The sequence below is a fragment of the Phacochoerus africanus genome, chromosome 9 (genome assembly GCF_016906955.1).
Source record: "Phacochoerus africanus isolate WHEZ1 chromosome 9, ROS_Pafr_v1, whole genome shotgun sequence".
NCBI classification, from domain to species: domain Eukaryota; kingdom Metazoa; phylum Chordata; class Mammalia; order Artiodactyla; family Suidae; genus Phacochoerus; species Phacochoerus africanus.
Window position 1 is genome coordinate 9,668,739 of NC_062552.1, and position 24,421 is coordinate 9,693,159.

The window sequence follows — 24,421 nt, forward strand, 5'->3', positions numbered from 1 at the left end:
GGTGACTGGCGTATAGATGCTAACTGAAGTCGTGAGTATTGCTGACATCATCGAGGGAGCATGTGTGGCATCAGAACTGGTAGGGTCTGGGTTAAATAATTACTAGATGAGCACCTGTTACGTTCGCAATGATGACCAGGACCAGGCAGCAGTGCCCCGGCCCTCATGGAACTGACAGGTCCTAGGGAAAGACTCCAGAGGAGGTGCAGGGGACAGCCTGGAGCTGCGTGTCCCCTTTCCCTGGCCCCTCCATGCCTGCCTCCCCTGGTTCTGTTTCTCATCCAGGGCATCCATTGATAACCCCCATCTCCTGCCCTGGGAGCGAGGACTTGGCGTTCTGTCATTCTCCACGAGCACCCTTGCCTCTTCGCTTTCCATCTGTCTGAAAAGGCGGTTACCTCCCTCGGGGGCTGAGATGCAGCAAAGCCACGTCAGTTCTGCTTTTCTTTTTGCCAGAAATGCAAATACAGCTTCAGAGTTCCCGACTTTAACGTCGGGGTGCTCAAAACAATAAGCCGTTGTAAATACTAATGAAAGCTGTGACCTTGCTGTTTGGAAGCCTGCAGAAGGCTTATGAGCTCCATGCAGCAGAATGAATCCTTGTCGGTGTTGAGCCAGACCCGCAAAGCCTCCGAGGGTGGAGTCCCTTCTCTGAGGGGATGCTGAAATGTGCAGACAGCTCCCCGCCTGCCCTGTGTGTAAGGAAAGCATCTTGGCTGCTACATTTGCTAGCAGTCTTCTCCTAAGGCCAACACCGAAGTGCCATTTGTTTGGGGTGGGTTGGTTTGTTTCATAGAAAAATGTTTGCCCTTCTGTTACGGTCAGTGGTATAAATAGAGTTGTTCAGACTGATAAAAATATATATATAAGATTCTTTCTTATATTGTGAAAGAAAATAAAAGGCTCTTAAGTGGCAATTGATGGCAAGTGGCATTTAAACGGCAGTCAGTGCTTTTTCAGTTCACGGGAAATGGAAATCGCTTAGCCGGAGTCCACGGTAAAGAAGAAACCATTTGAGGCGTGGAAACAGTTTTGCTGCTCAGAAATATTGCATAAACCAGGGTCACATGTGTAATAGCAGAGCTAGTTAAATAGATGGCTTGAAAGGCCATTACAGTTTTACTTTTGGATAATTCATTTTATATAAAAGTTTAACTCCCAGAATTCCCTTGTGGCACAGCAGGTTAAGGATCCGGCATTGTCACTGCTTCTGCCCAGGTCATTGCTGTGGCACAGGTTCAGTCTCTGGCCTGGGAACTTCTACATGCCACAGGCACAGTTAAAAAAAAATATATATATATATATATATATATTATTTCCAGAAAGGTTTCCAGAGGTCCCATCATGGTGCAGCAGAAACGAATCCAACTAGGAACCATGAGGTTGCTGGTTCGATCCCTGGCCTCGCTCAGTGGGTTAAGGATCCAGCATTGCCATGAGCTGTGGTGTAGGTGGCAGACTCGGCTCAGGTCTGATATTGCTGTGGCTCTGGTGTAGGCTGGCAGCTCTAGTTTCAGTTAGACCCCTAGCCTGGAAACCTCCATATGCAGCAGGTGCAGCCCTAAAAAGACAATAAATAAATAAATAATAAAAATAAAAATAATAAAAAAATAAATTTGTCCAAAAAGGTTTCCTATGTCATCTGGCATATGAATAGTTATATCCAAATATCTAGTCGGGAAAATTTTTAATTTCATATTAGTCTGAATTAAATACAATTACCTAAATCTACTGACAAGGCAAGGACAATATAAGAGATACAGTGCATTCATAAGACATTTCTACTTTTATTTATTTATTTTTTCACTTTTTTTTTTTTGTCTTTTTGCTATTTCTTGGGCCGCTCCCGCAGCATATGGAGGTTCCCAGGCTAGGGGTCAAATCAGAGCTGTAGCCACCGGCCTACACCAGAGCCACAGCAACTTGGGATCCAAGCCGCGTCTGCGACCTACATCACAGCTCACGCCAACGCTGAATCGTTAACCCACTGAGCAAGGGCAGGGACCGAACCCGCAACCTCATGGTTCCTAGTCGGATTCGTTAACCACTGTGCCACGACGGGAACTCCATACTTTTATTTATTTTTTAAGGAAACTCAGTGGCCTCGCTCAGTGGGTTAAGGATCTGGCATTGCCATGAGCTGTAGTGTAGGTCAAAGACATGGCTCGGATCGGCTGTGGCTATGGCTGTGGTGTAGGCCAGAAGCTACAGCTCTGATTAGACCCCTAGCTTGGGAACCTCCATATCCCGCTGGCCTCAGTCCCGCCACCCCCTGAAAGAACCCCAGGCGAGCCGGCTGCTGACCTCCCCGGCATGAAGGAAGGTGTTTTCAGGCTTCCTCGAACCTCTCAGCCGCATTCAGCACCCGGCCAGCCAAGCTCACCTTCCACTCGGCCTCCATGGAGCCACGTTCTGGTTTTCATCCTGCCTCTGTGCCTTCTAACTCCCCAGCGTGTTTGTCCTCCTCGGGCTGAGCCTTAGACGTTGGGATTCTCCAAGGCTCCATCCTAAGCCCTCTCCTCGTCTCATCCTCTGCTCCCTCCATCCTCCTGGCTTCACGTATGATCTGTAAGGCAGACTAGCCACAACTTGGTGTTACTGGCCCAGCCCTCTCCTCCCACCGAGCTCAGTATATCCCTCTGCCCACTGGACACCCCCACTCTGACGCTGCAGGATCATTCTGACTCAGCAGATCTAAACCCGAACGCACGGTTCCCCACCACTCTTCCCTCTCCGCACCCCCCACAGCCCCCTGGTTACCTCCAGCGTCCCCCGCCTTCTCGGTGAATGGCATGACCGTCCGTGCCACTGTGTAAGTTAGAGAACCTAAGAGATGCCCAGTGTGTGGCTCGTCTTCCCCCTCTGTCCAGAGATGCAGTCTCCACCGTCTGCCAGCCTGACTCCCTAACAACACGCGCATCTGCCGCCACCGTAGCCCAGCGCAGGTGTCATCCTCCTCTACCTGGTGCGCAGAAGCCTCCTCAGGCTCCAGTGCCAACTGCCTCTTGCATCTCGCCGCCCATTCTCAGCACACAAACAGCAGGATCCGTTGTGAACCGGAAGTGTCCGTTTGTTGCTCCCCTCGCCTGCCGTAAAATTGAAACTCCTCAGGGGCTTCCCATTGCTCTTTGAGAGGGGATCAGAATCCTCCACACGGCCTCCCTGGGCACAGGGCCCAGCTCCCATCTGGTTTCCCACCGTCCCCCTTCCCCTTGCTCCGCCCTCTCCAGCAGGCTGGCTTCCTCCTTCCTCTGGAAGGAGATCGGGAAGAGAACTCCTTCCTCTGGGAAGCCTTTCCTGAGCTCCCGACTTGGTCAGATCCCAGGATCCCTGCCAGGTGCCTCGCCCTAGGAGCTCTTCCTGCACACAGCTTTACACTCATTTCTGGAACTGTGGGGGGTTTTGTTTTGTTTTGTTTTTTCTTGTTTTTGGCTTTTGTAATTTTTAAAAACTTACTGACATGTAGTTGATTTACAATGCGTTAGTTCTAGGTGTACAGCAAAGTGATTCGGTCACATATAATATACAACTGACTATATATAGTTTGGGGTTATTCTCCGTGATAAGGTATCATAAGATATGGAGTAGAGTTCCCTGAGCTATAAGAAGGTCCTTGTTGTTTATTTTATATCCAGGAGTTGTGGGTTATTTTGTGTTTTTTTAAGCTTTTTTTCGGGGCCGCACCCATGGCACATGGAGGCTCCCAGGCTAGGGGTCAAATCAGAGCAGTGGCCACTGGCCTACCCCACAGCCGCAGCAACACAGGATCCAAGCGGATCCTTAACCCTCTGATCGAGGCCAGGGATCGAACCCATGTCCTCATGGATACCAGTCAGATTCATTTCCGCTGAGCCACGACAGGAACTCCTGTAGTTGTGTATATTTTAATCCCCAACTCCTAACTCATCTCTCCTCCCTGTGACTTGGTGATTAATGACTGCCTCTCCCAGCCCTGAAATTTCAGTCTCAGGTTCCAGAAGAGCAGGGCCTTGATCTGGTCTGCTCCTCCCTGAACCTCAGTGCCCAGCACAGAACTGGCACTCCATAATTGGTGAAATGAGTCAGTGAATTTATATTGGAATGTGTTTGAGTAGATGACATCTGGGTTTTGTTCATTGTTATTGGAGTAGAGTTGATTTCCAAAGTTGTGTTAGTTTTAGGTGTATAGCAAAGTGATTCCATCATAGAGATACATAAATCCATTCTTTTTCAGATTGTTTTCCCATATAGGTTATTACAGAATACTCAATAGAGTTCCCTGTGCTCTACACATGGTCTTTGTTGATTATCTTATATATATTGGTGTACATATGTTAATCCCACACTTCTAATTTATCCCTCCTCTCCACATTTCCCCTTTGGTAACCAAAATTTGTTTTCAAAAGCTGTAAGTCTGTTTCTGTTTTGTAAATAAGTTCATTTGTATCATTTTTTTATATTTCACATGTACGTGGTATCATATTTGTCTTTGTCTCACTTCACTTGGTATAATAATCTCTATGTCCATCCATGTTGCTACAAATGACATTATTTCATTATTTTTACTGGCCGAGTAATATTCCATTGTATATATACATACCACATCTTCTTTAACCATTCCTCTGTCGATGAACATTTAGGTTGCTTCCATGTCTTGCTGTAAATAGGACTGCAGTGAGCATTGGGGTGCATGTATCTCTTCAAATTACGGTTTTCTCCAGGTAGATGCCCAGGAGTGGGGTTGCTGGATCATACGGTAGTCCTATTTTTAATTCTTTAGGGAACCTCCATGCTGTTGTACCGATTTACATTCCCACCAACAGTGTCAGAGAGTTCCCTTTTCTCCGCACCCTCTCCAGCGTTTATTATTTGTAGCCTTTTTGATGATGGCCATTCAGACAGGTGATGCCTCATTGTAGTTTTCATTTGCAGTGACTTGAACATCTTTTCGTGTTATAGCATCTATTTTTAAGAACCAGTCCTGACAGGAATGACACAGAAGGAGTGATGACACAGTTCTGAGAACTTGAGTCGGAAAGGGTCCAGGAGATAGAGCCCCGACAAAAACATCATCTCCTTCACAATTTTGCCTTGTGCTCAGCCTCCCTTGCACATAGCTGCTGATTTGCTTTTGGCTGGCCTGATAACCCTGAGACAAGAGTCTGTAGTGCCCTCTGAATCGCATGAAAGTCTAAATCATGTCCAGCTTGCTGGTTCTTGATCCTAGTTTATTGTCATCTAGCTCCTGAAGAGTGTGGCTCTGGTTTTATCATGCACATTTTCATCACTAACATGCACCTCCAGGCTGAGAGCTCCATAAGAACCACCGGTGCTCTGCCTTCAGGGGGGTTCTTTGTCAATATTGGATAGATTGATGGATGAAAGAAGGAAAAACAAAAGTTGGGATTCTTATGACTTGATGATCTCACCCAGGGGTCTCAAACTCAGAAAGGGGGCTAGGGATGATTAGGAAGGAAGAAAACCAGACAGGTCTTATCTGAGTGAGAGCTGGAGACCAGGCTAACTAAATCACACATAGCCTATCTGAAGACATTCAGGTGGGCAAAAATGATAACCTCGGAGCAAGGAGAACTTGCAGAGTCAAATCCAACCCACCCGACATCAGTTTGCAGTTTCTGACTAGTAGGGTGTTGGTTGTAGTAGACAGAATATCAGCATTACCCACCACCACCACCACCCCCCCTGCAAAGACATCCATGTCCTATGAACTTGTAACCTTTCATAGCAAAAGGGACCTCGCAGCTGTGATGAAGTCAGGAATCTTGAGTTAAGCAGATTATCCTGGATTATCTGTGTGGGTCCAGTGTTGTCACTGGCATCTTTGTAAGAAGACAGAAGGGTCGGTCAGAGAGAGATTGGAGGATTGGACACTGCTGGCTTGAAAGAGGCACCAGCAGTGCAGGCAGCCTCTAGAAGCTGAAGGAGGCAAAGGAACAGATTCTCCTCTTCTTCTAGAAGGAATGCAGCTCCCTTGAGCCTTTGATGTTAGCCCCCCCCACACACACACACGCATTCCAGACTTCTGACCTCCAGAACTGTAAGATAGTAAATTTGTGTTGTTTAAAGTCATTGTATGTGTGCTGCTTTGTTACAGCAGCAACAGGAAACTAATACACTGTGTAAGAGCATTCAGACTATGTTTTCAGCATTAAATGTAATCCTGTTTTATTCTAAGTTTACTAAAAGTCAAATAAGCTCGTGTTATCGCTGATACAGAATTTGTCAGCAAGACAGATAACTTAAGATGATGGTTAGCTATTGAATGCCTCATGAAATGTTCATGACTCATCTAAACATAATTAAGAAGAACTGAGTTAAATCAATGTAAGATAAAAGTTTATAATTGATGTTTTCAACAATGATTGTGCTTTATGGTATGTCTTCTGAAAAAAACTTCAAAATCTTTTTGGTAACTGGAAACCTTAAAGTTATACTGGAATAAGTTAAATGATAGAAAGTCGTGGAATATCTAGATCATTACAAAATAAGATAAAATACTGAAACAGACTCTAGAAGCCGGGTGCCTGTGTTTAAGTCCTGGCTCTGTCTCGTGCCAGCTCTGCGGCCCGGGCCACGGCATTTAATGTCCTGTGCCTCAGTTTCCCCATTTGTACAGAGGAAATGCTTATAGTACTGCTTCAAGGGGCTACCTGAAGACTGAGTGAATTAATATCCATGCAGTTCTCAGAACCATGCCTGTACATTGTAGACATTAAATCAGCATTAGCTTATTCAGTTACTTCTGAATTTGGCAGAGATAAGATCTTAGGGCTGAGTCAGTCTGATACCTTGTCCAGGTAGCTTCAGAGCTGAGCCAGGACTAGAACTCAGACCCCCTAACTCCTTAGCTATTTAACACTTTTGTCCTTAAGCAATGATATCATTTTCCTACCAAATCTCATTTTCAAATTCAAGATAACTAATTCTAGCACTTGCCCCTCAGGAGGGCTTAGCTATATTTTAGAGCTATGATTAGCCTGGATGTTCTCAGACCCTTTCAGGAGAAATGAAACATAACCAGAGGGGCTCATTTGAAGCCTTGTGTGTCTGGTGATAAGGCTGTCTAGTTAACAGCAGAATTTCCTCTGGTTGGGACTCAGTCAGTTACCGTTTTGTCTCCTCCAAACGTGACCCATGAGAAAAACAATAAAGGTCACCATAGGGGGGTTCCCATTGTGGCTCAGCAGGTTAAGAATCCGACTAGTATCTATGAGGATGAGAGAGCGATCTCTGACCTCGCTCAGTGGGTTAAGGATCCGGCGTTGCTGTGGTGTGGGTTGCAGATGTGGCTCGGATCCCGTGTTGCTGTGGCTGCAGCTCCAATTCGACCCTAGCCTGAGAGCTTCCATATGCTGCCAGCGCAGCCCTAAAAAGCCAAAAAAAAAAAAAAGGGAAAAGAAAAAAGAAAAAGGTCAGTATAGAACCGGGCCATGGAAACCATGGGTTGCTTAGCAGAAGCCAGCGAGCAAACCATCAGATTCCAAAACATTGGCCCCACTTCCCGGCCGTAAGCACCACCATGAATCTAGAGGGCGTCTTCAAAACGTACTGCCCCCCAGCCCTGGCTTCGTGTACAGCCTGGGTTTTACCAAAGGGTCCCATCAAGGAGCCTGTGCATCCCCACCAAAGAAACCAGCAGTCTCAGGGGGAAACAGCTGGAAGGGGAGGCAGAGCCTCTAAGAAGCCCATTCGAAGTGGAGTCAGGAGCTGCATTCCAGACCTGTGACCTCCCCTCGCTCACTTGTGTAACATCTAGTTTCCTCCTCCAGACTCAGAACACTGTTTGGACACAGAGATTGCCGAGTCCAAGCTAGAACTTCCAGGATTGTGATTTTCCAAATACCCAGCTGGCCTTTATCAGTGGGGGTAAATAATGCCTTCCTGGGATGTTTTGAGAAGAAAATGAAGAATAAATCTGAAAGTGTCCTTGTGAACTTCAGAACACTTTTGAATACCATTTCCAGCCATTGCCAGGGTGCTGTGGCGCTTGCAGACAGGGACCTGATCAAAAATCCTTTTTCTGGCATTCAGGCCCATTCCCTGTCTACAGCCTATGTGGCAGTGATATTGGGGTGTCACAGAATCAATTGTCAATGACCATTGAATTTAAAATATTTAGCTCTGGTTTCATTGTAACTCAGCAGGTTAAGGACCCAACCTTGTCTCTGTGAAGATGCAGGTTCGATCCCTGGCCTCACTCAGGGGGTTAAGGATCTGGCGCTGCTGAAAGCTCTGGTGTAGGTCACAGACACGGCTCAGCTCTGGTGTGGCTGTGGTGTAGGCAGGCAGCTGCCTCTTGATTCGACCCCGCACCTGGGAACTTCCATATGCCACAGGTGTGGCCATAAAAGGAAAAAATATATATTTATACTTGGCAACTCCACAGACTTTTCCTTTCACTCTGGGTCTCGCCTCAGAGTCCAGGAGGTAAACAGTCCTGCCAGCTAGAGGTGCTCGTTGCTGATCTTTGGGACAGACTCTAACCTCTGTGGCTGGGACATACCCTTCTGTCTCTTAGTCCCATTCTCTGAGGAGCCTCCAGCCTCTGCCACAAATTTCTCATCTCACACAAGCCTCATCCCAGTGGAGAAGCAGGATAAATTACCTGCAGGGTTGTTGCGTCATTAACAAGAGCCTCAAAAACGACAAACATCTCTGTGAGGCCGAAGCCTATTGTGTGATCAGCAGGGGAATTTCATCCGGGCATGTCGTTCCCTTTTCTTCTCTTTTTCTTTTTTCTTTGAATGTAAGTTTCTGGCGTGTGGCATTATAATTCAGCGTCGGGAGACACCACAGTGTGATCACCACCCAAAGTCTAGTTAACCGTCTGTCGCCGTGCATTTGATCCCCTTCCCCCATCTCACCCATGCCCTCAGTCCCCTTCTGTGAGTTTTTGTTTTATTACGTTTGTTTGGCGGTTTTTTAGAATCCACGTAGGCATGAAATCATGTGGTATTTGTCTTTCTATGTAGGACTTATTTCACTTAGAATAGTAACTTCAGGTTCCATCCATGTTGTCACAAATGGCAAGGTTACATTCTTTATGGCTGAGTAGTATTCCATTGTGTGTGTGTGCGTGCGTATCACATCTTTTTTTTTTTTTTTTTTTAGGGCTACACCCAAGGCATATGGAGGTTCCCAGCCTAGGGGTCTAATTGGAGCTATAGCTGCCCACCTACATCACAGCCACAGCAACTTGGGATCCAAGCTATGTCTGCGACCTACACCACAGCTCACGGCAACACAGGGATCCAAGCCACACCACAGTGGGAACTCCTTGTTTTCTGGTAATAACCTTTCTCACGGGTGTGAGGTGATACATCCTTGTGGTTTTGATTTAATTCCCCTGATAGTGATTGTAGAGCATCTGTTTGTGTACTTACTGGCCATCTCTATGTTTTCTTTGGAAATACGTCTATTCAGGGCCTCTGCCGGAAGTCGGGTTGTTTGCTTTTTGCTGCTGTTGTTGAGTTGTATTCGCTGTTTGTATATTGTAGATATGAACCCCTTATCAGATACACAATCTGCAATTATATTCTCCCGTTCAGTGGGTTGACTTTTTCTTTGGAGGATGGTGTCCTGCCAGGTGCAGAGCTTTGGGGCATATGCTCCAGTCCCCTTCATTCTGCTTTTGGGTCCCTTGCCTTTGGAGTCAGGTCCACGAAAGCATCTCTGAAAACACGTCTCCCCTTTGAGGCGCTTCCCCTTCTCCAGTGACGTCCATCCGCATGCAGTGTCTGCTCACTGTCTGTCCCCTCCCCCGATTGTTGCATCACTGGGTCCATCATCACAGGTGTCTGCTCACGTCTGTCCCCTCCCCCCACTGTTGCATCATAGCAAGTTCACGTCCTGGCTGTGATGTTCCCTTGTTATGGCTAAATGCCATGCCGGCAGCAGGACTGTCATTTCTGCTCCTGTTCGTTTGTCATCCCCGTGTCTCATAAGGCTCTGATGGCGACGGGTGGGGACCCAAAGAACAGCCATTGTTCTTGGCAGACAGACCTGCTCTCTCTCCCCGAGGCCATGAGGCGCTTTGTGTTCTAACTGGATCTGCACAAACGTGGGGAGAGGCAAGCTCTAGCCTCGGGCTTGGGGGAGAAAAGCAGAGGCCACGCTCCCGAAGGTGGAGGAGGCCCCAAGGAAAGAAAGGGACTTCTGTGCCAAGAGTCCCCTGGCCTGGGGGCCCGGAGGAGCAGGGCCGGGGAGGGGCTGGCCGAGGGAGGAAGGAGGAGGGTCAGCTGCACGTGACATCACGTCGGGTGCCTTTCCTGGGGCTGAAATTGAGGAACTGAGGAGGCGTTGGTGGCCAGAGTCAGTCTTTCGGAGCACAGGATGGAACGGGGACCCCAGCCACTGCCTCTGCTTCTTGTATCTGCGACGGCCGGGGAGATTCACGACCCGAGGAGGATGTGATATGGTCCAAAAACTTTTCCTGGATTTTTTCCGCAGGCGACTGAGCCAGAGGCCAACGGCAGAGGAGTTGGAGCAGAGGAACATTTTGAAACGTAAGTGACCGAGCCCGGGGCGAGCGCTGATTTCGGTTCTTGTTTAATTGGGGGCCACGGGGCTTCTCCCGTGGGCTTGTGGGGAAAGGACCGAGCCCCTCTCCGGGGGCAGTGGAGGCTTCCCCCCTTGCCTGTTAGAACCCCCAGGACAACCTCCCCACAGCTGAGAAAGCCAATTCCACGCAGCTTGGTTTGTGAGAGTCTGCAGGCACCTGCCCTTTAGTGGGCTGCAACGTCAGAGATGCTGACAATGCGAATGAGAGAGCTTCTCACTAAGTGAGACGCGGGGTCCCCTGGAAACCCCAGTTGGCTGAAAAACTGCAAATACCCTATTGATGGCTAAAGGAAGGCAAATAGCCACTTGAAAACAGGGCAGGGGGCAGGAAACATAACTTTTCACTGCGGCTGGCTGCTGAGGATAAATTCCGTGCGCCCCCAGCCGCCCCCCAGCGTTAGATGCAAAGTCCAAAAAAGCATTTCCAGGTGAAATGCCTGCCTTCTTGGGCCCCTCTCGGACCTGCCACAACTGGTCGCTGGGTGGCTGCCCAAACGCTCCTTCAAGAAAAACTCGCTGTCACTCTGTGGATATTAAAAAGAAACGAGCCTTCTTGTCTGTTTCAGGACCCAGAGGCATCTGGGCGTGCCCAGAAAGTCCACGTGATGCTGAAAATAGAGTTTTCTTAAAATTGCTAAAGGCAAGCAAGCCTCTCATGGACACCAACTAACATGCCTCAGTGTAGGGGGAGACAGTAAAGTAATTGAAAAATCAAACCTCTCTGCTCATCTGTTTCCTCGGTGCTCCACGCTCCCCGCTGCTGCCCTGCAGACGGTCAGCAGGTAGCATTTGAGTTTCAGACCCTTTGTCCCCACACACCTGCCCCTTTCTGATTCTCTCCAGAAAAGGGAAACATGTGCCAAGCAGAGTTTCACAGACCGGCTCTGCTACGCATGAGCACACAGGTGTGCGTGCGCACGCACACACACACACTCACACTCACGCACACACACCGCAGTCATGTGAGGCCTCAGCGTCAGAGGCTGGGTATTTCCACTTAGACCAAATGGAAATGTTCCTGATTTTACTTTTCTTCTCTTCCTCATTGTGATCTTAAGTCTTGGTCATTGTCGAATGCTTTGCTCTTGAGTTTCATCGGGGAGGGCTGGGGGCAGGGGGAGGGGGAGAAGGGCATGGCCCGCAGCACCCACCCCCCAGCACCCTGTGCCTGCCCCGGGCCGCATCGCCTCCCTCACCTCGCAGGGATCTTACTTGCAGCCCTGGCCTCCCTCGGTCCTGAGGGCACCTCGCCTGCATCCTGCATCTCTAGGAAGTCGTGTGTGTACGATTATATTCTTCTAACCAAGGGGTGCCTCTGAAAGTTTCTGTGGTTGCTGTGCAGTATAACGGAATGAGACTCTTTCAGGTCTAGTCCCTGGTCGGGAAAGCCTTGGGCCTGTGTGATATTTCTCTTTCTGCCCCAACTTGATACCTGATCCATTATTAACTGGAGTTCCCGCTGTGGCGCAGTGGGTTAAGGACCTGACCACAGCAGCTTGGGTCGCTGCAGAGGCCACAGAGGCACGGGCTCAATTCCCAGCCTGGTGCAGTGGGTTAAAGGATCCAGCCTTGCCGCAGCTGCAGCATAGGTCGCAGCCGAAACTTGGATTCAATTCCTGGCCTGGGAATTTCCAGATGCTGTGGGTGTGGCCATAAAATGTTTTAAAATTTAAAATTAAAAAAAAAAGTCCACTGTTGGAGAGAAAGAAAAGCAGGGAGGTGTCCATTTCGTCCTCGAACCAGAAATCTGGTGAAGGCGCTTCCTAGTTCCCCTGCCGCCTCATCCCTACCCCTCTTCCTTAGCTTCTGAAGAACTTGCTGTCGCTGGGGCCCCTGATTGGACTCTTAAATGTGAAGAAGCTAAAAGCTTCCGGGGAATTTGTCAGGTTCCCCAAAGGGAGTGCTTCTGTCAGCAAGGGTGGGGGGTTGGGAAAGAGAAGCAGCCCTGGCTTCCTACAGGCACTACCCCACGTCTCTCCTCCATCAGAAACAGGGGCAGTCCCCTTGGGATGGGTTTCTCTCACCATCCAGAAAGATCCTGAAGACTTAGAGGAAGTTTCTTGTGTCCAGCACACCTGGGGGCTCAGGTTCAGGGCAGCAAAGGGCTTTACAAGTCGTTCCCACGGTTCCCTCTTCCTGACGCCACCTCTGCCTTCTCGTCCCCTCCCAGCAGCTGCGAATTAAAAGAAGTAGGACCACGTTCAAGCAGGGTCATCATTTCACAGTTTCAAACCTTTTCAGAAAGGAGCTTAATGTTCCTGCTTTCGTTTGTGTTACTCTGCTGCATTCTGGAACTTTGTTTTCCTAAATAGGTTTCTCCTGCTCTTTTTAAAATCAATCATCTTTTCTCAAATGATTTTTATTTTTTCCATCATTGCTGGTTTACAGTGTTCTGTCAGTTTTCTACTGTACAGCAAGGTGACCCACATACATATATACATTCTTTTTCTCCCGTTATCATGCTCCATCATAAGTGACTAGACATAGTTCCCAGTGCTACACAGCAGGATCTCATTGCTTACCCATTCCAAAGGCAATGGTTTACATCTATTTATCCGAAATTCCCAGCCCCTCCCGCTCCCTCCCCCGTGGCATCATTAAACCAGAAATGTTTAGCGGGATCCGAAAACACCCTCGAACAATGTATTCTGAGATTTATTGTCTGAGCTTTAAAGCATTGGACACATCACTAAGGGTGCAGCGGGAGGAGGTGGCACGGCTGGGCGGGGGCGGGGCTTTGAGAGTCTGGGTCTGAGTTCCGGCCCAGCCTGCCTGGCCCTGTGGGTGGCACTTGCTCTGTTTGGCGGCCAGTAAGACACTGGGCCCAGCTGAGCACATAATGAGCTCTCTGATGGTGGCAGCAGGGTGATGACTCGATGGCCCCTCCCGGCCCCTCCCACTTGCCTAATGGGGTTGTCTTGGTACCCACTGCCTGAGAACTCATGACCCTGGGTTTGTAAATGGCTTTGAACTAAAGGTATAGATTCCATGGGTGGTAGCTTGGGCCCCTGCCCCTTCAGAGGGACTTGAGGGACACATGTAGATGAGGGTGCCATGCTCTGACGCAGGATGCTGACCTTCGTGGTCCAGAAGGGGCCCCAGCGGAGCTTGAGGCCAGGAACCAGTCAGGAGGAGGAGGAGGGCTGGCCCCGAGCAAAATGTGCTGGGGGAGAGGCAGTGGGTTTGAGCGACAAGAGCTGGACTGTTTGTGTGGCTAATTAGCCATGCACATCCTCATTGCCGAACCCAGGGCAGTAGCCTCCGCGTCTTTGGGGCCCCTCCGGGCCCTCGTGTGCCGGGAGTCCGTACATTTTGCCCAGGTGCCCTCCTGCTGCCTCCTGGGCACTCACTGTCCACCCCAGAGCTCGCCTCCCCCTCCCCCACCTGCAGAGGCAGCTGTCTGGGGCGCCCTTCTGGGTCTGGCCTTGGCCTCCCACTGTATCTCTGCTAGACTCGTTCATACGAAGATAGTAACGGCTGACTGGTTTAATGGGGTTTTGTCCAAGAGAAATCCCCATTTTTAAAAGGCACGTTGGGACGGGGAGGGAGGGAGGACCTTTCAATCCAGACGAAGGAGCTCTTGTGTAGGGTTCAGGGCACTGTGGGGCCGCAGCAGGAGGTGGGCATCTCTGGCTCTGCCCCCATCCCAAATCCTGATCCCCACAGGCAATCACCGTGACTCAAGTGTGCCCCTGAGGCTGTTGCCCGAGGGCCCGAGCTGTGATCTGAACCGTCTAGCCAGAGGTGTGAGCCAGTGGTTGCTGCTGTCGGGCTGGCAAGGAGGGCCGGGGAGACCCCTCTTCTAAGTGCAAGGGGGTCCCTCTTTTCTTTTTTCTTTTTAGGGCCACACCTGTGGCATATGGAGGTTCCCAGGCTAGGAGTCGAATCAGAGCTACAGGTGCCAGCCTACACCACAGCCATAGCAACGCCAGATCCGAGCTGCATCTGCAGCCTACGCCACAGCTAACGGCAATGCCAGATCCTTAACCCACGGAGCGAGGCCAGGGATTGAACCAGAGTCCTCATGGATGCCAGTAGGGTTCGTCAACTGCTGAGCCACAACAGGAACTCAGGGGGGGGGGGTCCCTCTTTTAAAGATCTGTCCTGTGCCCACACGTGGTAAGGTAACAGATTGAAATGTAACTGACAACAGAGATCTCACCACAAAAGAACAGGTGCCCGGGGCCCTCTTCATGCAGCCTGTGCCAACGTCAGCTTGCAGTGGTGTGCCCTCTCTCATGCTCTCCATTCAGGAGAAGAGAAGCAGAGGCATTGGAGTCAGTTAACTAATGATTTTCTTCAAGCTAGACAATAGTATACTGCTCCCCAGGCCTCCATCCCAAGGCCCGGGAGGACAGCGATGGACCCAGGGTCATCCCGTTACTTACTCGGGCCACGTTTCTGCCCTCCAGATCTCTGCTCCCTTCCCCAGACCCTCTTACCTTGGGAGCTTCCCACATCCGCTAAGTCACGCCCCACAGTAAGCTGAGACCGGTTCAGCTCCAAAGTCTGCTCTCCTAAGACACTTCTTAAAAGTCTAAATGCAGGCAGTTGTACCCCACACCGCGGCCTCCCACATGCTCTGTGGACTTCTTGGAAGATTCAGAGAATTAATGGAATCAGGGCTTGTGAAAGGTGAGCGTTTTGAAATTGTAGCCTTGCCTGGGCATCGGCTGGGCTTCGTTCTGTTTCTGTGGCAGGGAGCACCCCCACCCCTGCCAGGGGATGGTGGGGGGCCCTGCCTTCTGTTCCATCCGTATGGGGCACCTGTCGCCAGGGCACCTGTCGCCAGGGCTACACATCACAGTGAGTCCCCTTCGATCCCTGTGAGGCTTGAGGCAGGGGTGAGTGAGGCCCGAGTCTTGTCCAGAGAAGGAGCCCTCCCCTGGGGCCTGGGTTGCCGTGAACAGCGCCCCACTCTTTCAAGACCTGCGTCCTTGTGGCCCCACTTCTTGACCCCGAGTTTCTGACTGCAGACTCAAGACCCCACGTGACGTAAAACAAGGTCACCCTGCCCCCCACCAACTTGAAATCATGCAGGTATTTTGCAAAGTGTCCCCACGGGCAGAAGGGTAGCCACGGAAGTGGATGGGAATGCCCCCCTTTTTTTTCTTTTTAGGGCCACACATGTGGCCTATGGAACTTCCCAGGCTAGGGGTCAAATTGGAGCTGCAGCTACCAGCCTCCATCACAGCCACAGCAACGCCGGATCCTCAACCCACTGAGTGGGGCCGAGGGTCGAACCCGCATCCTCGTGAATACCAGTCAGGTTCTTAACCCACTGAACCGCAGCGGGAACTCCCCCTCCTTTTCAAACTATGAGCTGCTTGGCCTAGAACCTGCAGAGGTTCAGTGGGTGTGCATAACCATGAGTGAAACTCAAAAGCATCTTAAATGTTTCTTTCAGCTCGGAATGAACAAGAGGAACAAGAGGAGAAAAGAGAGATCAAGAGGAGGTTAACTCGGAAGGTGAGATGGTTCTCTGTGCCGAGCTGGGGCGGGAGAGGGGGCCGCCTGCCTCTCCTGTGCCCTCTGTCGGCCTTGCAGCTGCCTGGCCCAGTGGAAGTGACACTGGTGCTCCCGCTTCTCGGGGTCAGAGCGTGTGGCTCTCTGGACTCTCCAGGGGCCGGTGGTCAGCCCAGCTTCATGACCCTCGGGCCATTTGGCTGGTGACATCCTGTGTTGCTTGATTTTGTGACACTGACCTGCCCCCACATGACGTGATAGTGGGTGCATTATACTTTCAGTTACAGTGACTATTTTGTCTCTAAAAAGTCACGGTAACCCCATCAAGCAGTGAGAAATTTATTATCAAAATCAACAGGTCAAAGATGGCAGTGCGTTTGCTATGACCCTGGGAAGGTATGATTTTTCCTTGTCTCTCTGAAACTACTCCTAGCCTATTACCTAAGACTGGTTTGAGTTCGCTCTGCTAAATCCAATTTGAATTACTGAGTTAGGAAAATGCCGAAAATACCGATAAATCTGATGAGACTGGTCACATTCAGAGTGGCGTGGCCCTGGACAGGTACTGAGAAATCTAATGACCATGTTGGAACAGCACTTCAAGAAGAGTCAGAAAGCTAGAATTTATATGTATTTTTAACTCCCAAAATAGACGGCTTGGCAATGTGCTATAGACCCATGTGGATCTAATTCTATGCGTGCCCTCTTTGTTAATAAACTCTTATTCGAGGCTATTCTTGGAGGATGTGGACACGTTTAATTAATTGATGACTCAGAAGATCTAATACTATTTTCTGACTAGAGTGTTTTTAATCAGCCTCCTACAGTGACCATCTTGAGAGAAAGATACTCAAAGCTTAGAGACAGTTAAGAGACCCATTAAAATTAATTTTTTAAAAGGTTTATTAATGGACTCTTCTGCCTAGAAATACAAAGGGAGAAATCCAAAGATCCTAAAATACCATGGCAATTATTAAAGTGACAATTTGTGTTTCTCAACACTTTCTTGCCCGTAGAGCATCACAGACGTCTGGTGACAAGCCAGATGCCATCCCAGTTAAAAGGAATGGGATAAGCAAAGTCCTGACAGGCCCGTGACAGGCCGGTGTCCCCTGGTGGGAAACTCAAACGAGAGCTAAGGGACCTCACTTCACCCAGGTCCCCTCACTGCAGTCAGCCCTTGGGGATACAGGACATTCCTCTTGCGCCTGAGAAGTGAGGGGAACCGGCGGCGGTTGGGGGTGGGGATACAAAATCTTGTTCTGTGTCCTTAAATGACAAGGGTGCCAAAGAGAGATGGGTAAGGCCCCCTCGTTTCTGATATAGAAAGGCCTAGATATTCAGAAACAATCTTTTTTTCTTTTTTTTTCTTTTTTTTTTTGTCTTTTTCTAGGGCTGCACCTGTGGTATATGGAGGTTCCCAGGCTAGGGGTCTAATGAGAGCTGTAGCTGCTGGCCTATACCACAGCCACAGCAATGCAGGATCTGAGCCGCATCTGCAACCTACACCACAGCTCACAGCAATGCTGGATCCTTAACCCACTGAGCGAGGCCAGGGATCGTACCCGCAACCTCATGGTTCCTAGTCGGATTTGTTAACCACTGAGCCATTACAGGAACTCCAGAAACAATCTTTAATCAGATTTTTTTTTTTGTCTTTTTGCTATTTCTTGGGCTGCTCCCGCGGCATATGGAGGTTCCCAGGCTAGGGGTCGAATCGGAGCTGTAGCCACTGGCCTACGCCAGAGCCACAGCAACACGGAATCCGAGCCGCGTCTGCAACCTACACCACAGCTCGCGGCAACGCCGGATTGTTAACCCACTAAGCAAGGGCAGGGACCGAACCCGCAACCTCATGGTTCCTAGTCAGATTCGTTAACCACTGCGCCACAACGGGAACTCCTTTTAATCAGATTTTTTTTAAATGTCATTGGAGTTGATTGCTGCAACCCCAGAATTCTCAATTTTAAGGTTTCTTGCTAAAAATCTAGCAAGAGGACAGGATTTGGACATGCACTTAATTTTCACCTCTTTGAAAGGAGTACATGATTTTGCAGGGGAAAACGTGACTAATTGCAGAATTTGGCAGGAGGGAGAGAGAGAAGAGGGTTTTACTCCCACACCCTCCCCCCCCGACCCCCAAGGGGTGGGGACCCCCCAAATACCCATCATTTTTGTAGGTCTTCATGACAGGGTAAATGCTTCTTTCTCCTCCTGGTTATCCTGATTTCCTTCTCCCAGGAAAACAGCCTTGTAATTTCAGCATCTGCCCTCCCCCGGGACCAGGACCGGCTTGGGGAATTAGAAGCAATGAGCTTGAGTGAAAGGTGAACTGTTTATAAGGGAGGGACCAGGAGCAGCTTTCACATCTGGTCTTGTGACACGTGGAGCCGGCCAGCGGGTGGGAAATCCACGTCGCCTCCTGCTTCCGGGCACAGTGTGTTCCTCAGGAGTCCGTATCACACCAGGACCAGATGCCAGGGATGGTGGACGCTTTGCAGCGGCTTACCCACAGCCTGAGGCTCTCTGCTCAGTGCCATTCTATTTCATTTTAAGGCACTGAGAAAGACCAGACATAGTAGCGGATGCTTATACCAACAGACTAGTCATTTTCTTCAGCCAATTGAGACGAACCTAAAAAAATCACATGCTTTGTTTTGTAATAAATGTCTTCCTCCCACTCCCCCCCCCCCAAAAAAAAATTGCTAGGTAGCTGGCTGGATGGATGGAAAGAAGTGAGGGAGGAAGGAAGAATGCACCTGCGTCAGGTTGTATTAATAGTGGAACTTGGGCCCCAGCTTGAGCTGTTGTTGAGTATTTGATATTGTTCAGAGCCAACCTCTTGTTTTCTCTTCACTCCAGAATCTTCTACCATAGGCTGTTAGTAACATCCAGATCAGGATCTCCAGAAATGTAAAGGCGAAAAAGTCCATGCCTAACCACTTTTCTCGTGCCATGGCACGCTTGGGAAATACTGCGGTTCCTCTAACACACACCTTACTCGTCCTTAGAAACGCATGCTAGGGTTTGGCAAAGCGGCCCTCGTTCATTCTGGAGAATGGCTGTGTGTGTTGTAACACAGAACCAAGCTCCCCGCACTCACATTCTGGCGTCAGGAGAGACCACCATTTTTGTTCTTAGCAGTCCCTGGGTTCCTGTGACAGACCCCCACTGATGCCAAAGCAATCCTATCCTGGAAAAACCAGGGCCACCTCGGGAGAGACTGGGGCCATGCAGAGGGAACTGCGGAGTCTTAACAAGCGGCCCACTGCCACAGCCCAGCAGGGCTCTGCTCCCCGTATCTTTCCAGCCTCAGCCAGGGGGGAGCTACAGGCTGTTTGGTCCTGCCTGGAGCCTCGCAATTCCTGCCACCACTGTGCAATAGCAGCCAGGCCATCATCTAATTATGCTCTTCCCTTGTAGGCCAGTTGGCAGCAAGAGGAACATTCTGGCACCAGCCAGAGGTTTATGGCAGCTGCGTGATACAGAGTCAAAACAGCCAGGGTGGTTTGGATTCACTTGTGTTTGTTTTATAGGCCTTTGTGGTAAGAGTCTATCTGACTGCATCTTCTATTAATAGAATTAAATACAGTCTAGGGCTTAGAGAAACGTTGCTTTTGAATAACATCAGTTGAACACGAATTGACAGCATCCTAAAGAGCCACTGTACTGCTCCAGAAGCAATAACCCAGGTGACAGGAGGAGATAATAGAAACGGCAGCCAGATGTTGTTCAAGTGCAGAGTGAGGGGGTGCCGGTGGGCAGCGCGGGAGATGGCTGAGCACTTACTCGTTTCAGTCCCTCACCACCGACCAGCCCCAGGGCCTGTCCCGGCTCTGCCTTGGCATCAGCACAGCTTAGCTTGACCTGGGAAGCCGCGCCCTTCCTTTGAGCTCCTATGGGGCAGCGTCTCTGACCTCGTACCTCAGCATATTCCGTTCCTGCACATGCCACTCTTAGCACCTGCACTTTTTTGTGTCTAAGACGTACCCACACGCTATCACAAACCCGTCTTGCAGGGAGCACGACGAATGACACACTCATGTGGAGTCACAAATCCAGAATAGTACAGAAGCATGGGGGACGGTTTCTGCCACCTGATGGCAGAGGAAGGACAGGTGGGGGTGCAGCCACACCCACACGGAGGACACACTGCTTGTCCAGCCGAGACCCGGCAGCCTTCCGAAGAGGCAGCCTGGCTGGCGGTCTCTCGAGACACCAGACTCCTTCCTCGGAAGCCCCAGGGCCGCCCCTGGGCTCTGCCCCTCACAGGCGGGTCAGGAGTCGGGGCCTCTCGGGAGGTCACCTCCACCCCTGCCAACCCGCGGCCGGTCCGAGTGAGCCGAAGCCCCCGGGCTTACCGCCGCTGTCTCTCGCCCCGCAGCTCAGCCAGAGGCCCACGGTGGAGGAGCTCCGGGAACGGAAGATCCTCATCCGCTTCAGCGACTACGTGGAGGTGGCCGACGCTCAGGACTACGACCGCAGGGCCGACAAGCCGTGGACCCGCCTCACCGCTGCCGACAAAGTAGGCCCTTGGGCCCCGTGGGGGTGCTGGCGCTCGGGGCCCCGGGCCCATCCCCGAGGGCGCCAGAGCTGAGGGCCCCCCGGCTTGGAGGAGGCACGGGACAGGCACGCTTTTTCTATCCACTGGCGCGCGCAGAGATCTAAAGGGACCTCTGCTTGGGGATCCTTTGTGATTCTAATGCAGGCACCAAGGGCACTGGAGGGCCAGAGCCTTTTAAAAAAGAAAGATAACAGCCATGTCCAATATATGACTGATGATAAGGGGACTCAGGGGACACTGGGACCTTCCCCTCGAGGGTCCTGCCTTGGCCCTTCCATTCGTGGGCAGTGGCCTCCTTACACGTGATACAGGGGGCGTCTGGAGCCTGGGCGCAGGGAGGCTGCTGCGCTTTGGGGTGGGGGGGATAGGGAACTGATGTGACCAGAGGCCCCTGCCAGAGGCTGCCTCCCACGTGGTGGGTCAGCCCCCAGTCCCAGGAGTGGACCCCTCTGCTCTTCTCTGTAAGTACAGCCTCACCTCCTCCCTCCATAGGTGAGCGGCCCAGGAGCCTGGTTCCCCCAGGCCGGGGTGTCACACAGATGGGACTAGAGGAAAGGCCCAGGTTCCCTGCTCTTGTGTTGGATGCGGGAACTCACAAACGTCCAGGGAAAGCACAAGCCGCCTCCATGCCCCCCCCCCCATGCTGACGTTCCGCACACCCGTCAAGCAGGAGCCTGTCTGCTTCCTCCCAGGCTACGAGAAGCAGTGCCCGCCCTGCCCAGTGCTGCCCAGCAGGCACTGAACATGTTTACAATTTCAGCCCCTGGAGTTCCCGTTGTGGCTCAGCAGGTTAAGAACCTGATATAATGTCCATAAGGATGCAGGTTTGATCCCTGGCCTCGCTCAGTGAATTAAGGATCCCGAGTTGCTGTGAGCTGTGGTGTAGGTCGCAGATGCAGCTTGGGTGTGGTGTGGCTGTGGCGTAGGCTGGCAACTGCAGCTCTGATTTGACTCCTAGCCTGGGAACCTCCATATACTGCAGGTGTGGCCCTAGAAAGAAAAAAAATTCAGCTCCTAAGGAAGAAGTGGGTTTTCTCCAACCCCCAGCACTTCTGCTGCCCTCCCCCTCCTCATGGTCTGATTGCCCCACCCCGCCCCCTCACTGCAGCCACATCTGGCAGGGTGGGGTCATTTAGATTTATCTCATGCAAATTTGAGGTTATTCAAAACCCATTTCACGCCCTGGATGGTGAAATAGTCAACAGTGCAGCCAAAGGACAAAGGCTTCAGAAATCAGAGGGGAAGCGGGGAGCTGGCCATCACCCCTTCCCTTAATTTGGTTGGGGAATGTGACCCACCTGTTCTAGAAGTATCCATCCTGAGGCATCAACATGGCTCTGATGAGCTAGATTTACCTACAGAAGATGAGAGGCTGACCTGTCAGTATGTACTCGGGACCCAGGGGTGGGGGCCCTCCCGCTGCCCAATTGGACCAGCTCTGGGCAGCATCCCACACAGAATTGTTGGCAGCTTAGACTAGGGGAGGGGATTCTCCGTAGCTTCGACAGCATAGCTCAGGTCATTTTTCTCTCCCAAGGAAGGAATCCGTTTTACGCACTGATTGGGCTTTGTTGAAAGGAGAGATGGTTAGGAAGGCAGTGAAGGGCAAGCTCCTTTTCCTCTGCTTCCTTTGTCCATTCATGGGCGTCTCTTCCTTCCAGGCTGCCATTCGAAAGGAGCTCAATGAATTTAAAAGCACTGAAATGGAAGTTCACGAATTGAGTAGACATTTAACAAGGTGAGTATCAAGTGGGGTACTTTCCCCCCTCAAATTACATTCACCCTGGGAGTTTCCGTTGTGCCACAGTGGTTAGCGAATCCAACTGGGAACTATGGGGTTGCAGGTTCGATCCCTGGCCCTGCTCAGTGGATTAAGGATCCGCGTTGCCATGAGCTGTGGTGTAGGTTGCAGACGCAGCTCGGATCCCGCATTGCTGTGGCTGTGGCATAGGCCGGTGGCTACAGCTCCGATGAGACCCCTAGCCTGGGAACCTCCATATGCCGCGGGAGCGGCTCAAGGCAAAAAGCCAAAAAAGAAAAAATTATTTACCCTCATACTAGACTATCCCAGCTGCTTCTGGAGGATGGGGGGGGTGCGGGGGGGGAGGTGGTGAAGACAGCTCAAGGTGAGGTTCCACCGTGGTTACTGACAGCAGGGGATGGAGCCTGAAAGGCCCAGGCTGCAGGCAGCCTTCTTAGTGCCTAGTTGTTAACTCATTCAAGTCAAGAGCTGATAAGCGCCTGACTACCAACACGGTGGGGTTTTATGAAAATGGAAGCTGAGGAGGAAAACACCATTGCCAATTTACCAAATGAGGTTAAAAAATACCAAACCAGGGCAAGACACCAAATCCACATGCTGCTTTCAGAGCGGGATCAGTCCTGTGATTCCATGTCACTCTGCCAGAGGGTCCTGTGGGCTGACCTTGGGGAGACTGAAGCCGGGAGAGATAGGTACAGAGCCCCAGGCCTGGGCCGTCATGGAGCCGTTGACTTAATCCTCCCGCCTTCCTCTTTTGCTGAAGGTGTGGAGACAAGGTGGGATTTTCTGCCTTGCTGCTCCATCCTTACCCCTTACCGGGGCTCTTGGCTCCCGGGAGCTCCAGTGAAACGACTCCACAATCACCGGTGAATTTGGTGGCCCCAAGTTCTTGGGGGCGTTCGGTGGAGATTCTTTTGCCTCTGGCTGGAGATTTCAGGCTCCCTGTCGCTGTGCTGTTGGGAACAAGGACTCTGCAGATGCGAAGCTCAGAGTGTCACGCCCGAGCCCTCTGGGCGACCCTCGGTCCTGATTGAATTGTTTGTTTTCCTAGATTTCACCGACCTTAACCGTTGACCTCCTCTTGAGTGCTATGCTGTCTTCAAAACATAAATTTATAAGAACCATAAGTGCTGGTATTTATTCACTTCCCCATTACGATGTAAATCTTCTGAACTGCCTTTTTTTAAAAGAAGAAGAAGAGGAGGAAACACAATCAGGATTCCGCTTGCAAATACTCGATGGTTCCGGTGCCGTGGCCAGACCTGCTGGCACCACCGCTGACGATGGACTGAGCCCCAGCCAGGGCCGGGCCGAGGGCACCGAAGAATTTCCGGCACTGGGAGCAGCCCTGGGCCGCTGCGGCCAGGACGGCAGGCACCGAATTCGTTCAGGCTCCGGCCGGCGAGCCTCTGCCTCGAGAGTGTCTGGCACCTGAGTCCAAAGAAAGCTGAGACAGTGGCTCTGGCCTGGGATGACGGTACAAAGCGTGCGATCTGTTTGGCCTTCGAGACATGGCCAAACACCCTGGCCCGGCGTGGCCCCCAGTGGGGCAGCTGCTCTTCTCTCCCTTCAGCCCCCGTGCGTGCAGTGAACAAAGGGAGAGCCCTTGGCTGGGGGAGTGTGGCGGGGGCTGTCTGTCCGGAGTATGTGTGCTCCAGTCATGGAAGGCTGCTTTAGGAGAAAGGTGTCACGCAAAAAGCCAGATGTCATGGGGGAGCTTAGGGACACCCACAGCCAGTGCTGTCAGGGTGGTAGCACACGTGGGAGCGCAGAGTCCCTCTTGAGGACATAAAGCCTGGGGTGACAAACTGCTTGGCTGCTGTCCTTCGTTTTCTCTGTGTGGCCGCAGGGCTGGTGAGGGGGTGGCGTGGACGTGAACGGCCGCTGAAGGAAAGACCCACGCGTGCAGGCCCAAAATCATTCCTGAAAGACTGGCTCTCCCAGCCGCTGGGGGACTGGTCCGCTTGGGCCACCTGAGGGCCCTCCAGGCTTTCTTTGCGCTGAGGAGCATCTGGGGAGAAGCCCCGGGTGAGGCCTGTTGTGCTGTATCCCCTCTGCCCCCCACTTCT

General features: G+C 51.1%; 1 protein-coding gene across 4 annotated transcripts in view; it reads left to right on the forward strand.

The window, feature by feature from the left end:
- Positions 1 to 24,163, forward strand: part of PHACTR1 (phosphatase and actin regulator 1) — a 321,038-nt gene extending 296,875 nt beyond the window's left edge. For all 4 annotated transcript variants that reach the window (XM_047794426.1, XM_047794427.1, XM_047794424.1 and 1 more), the window contains 5 exons: positions 10,450 to 10,505; positions 15,968 to 16,029; positions 20,411 to 20,551; positions 22,252 to 22,328; positions 23,404 to 24,163. In XM_047794426.1, the coding sequence (XP_047650382.1) occupies positions 10,450 to 10,505; positions 15,968 to 16,029; positions 20,411 to 20,551; positions 22,252 to 22,328; positions 23,404 to 23,419 (352 nt within the window). In that variant the 3' untranslated portion in view covers positions 23,420 to 24,163. The remainder of the gene's footprint in view (positions 1 to 10,449; positions 10,506 to 15,967; positions 16,030 to 20,410; positions 20,552 to 22,251; positions 22,329 to 23,403) is intronic.
- Positions 24,164 to 24,421: the final 258 nt, after the last annotated feature.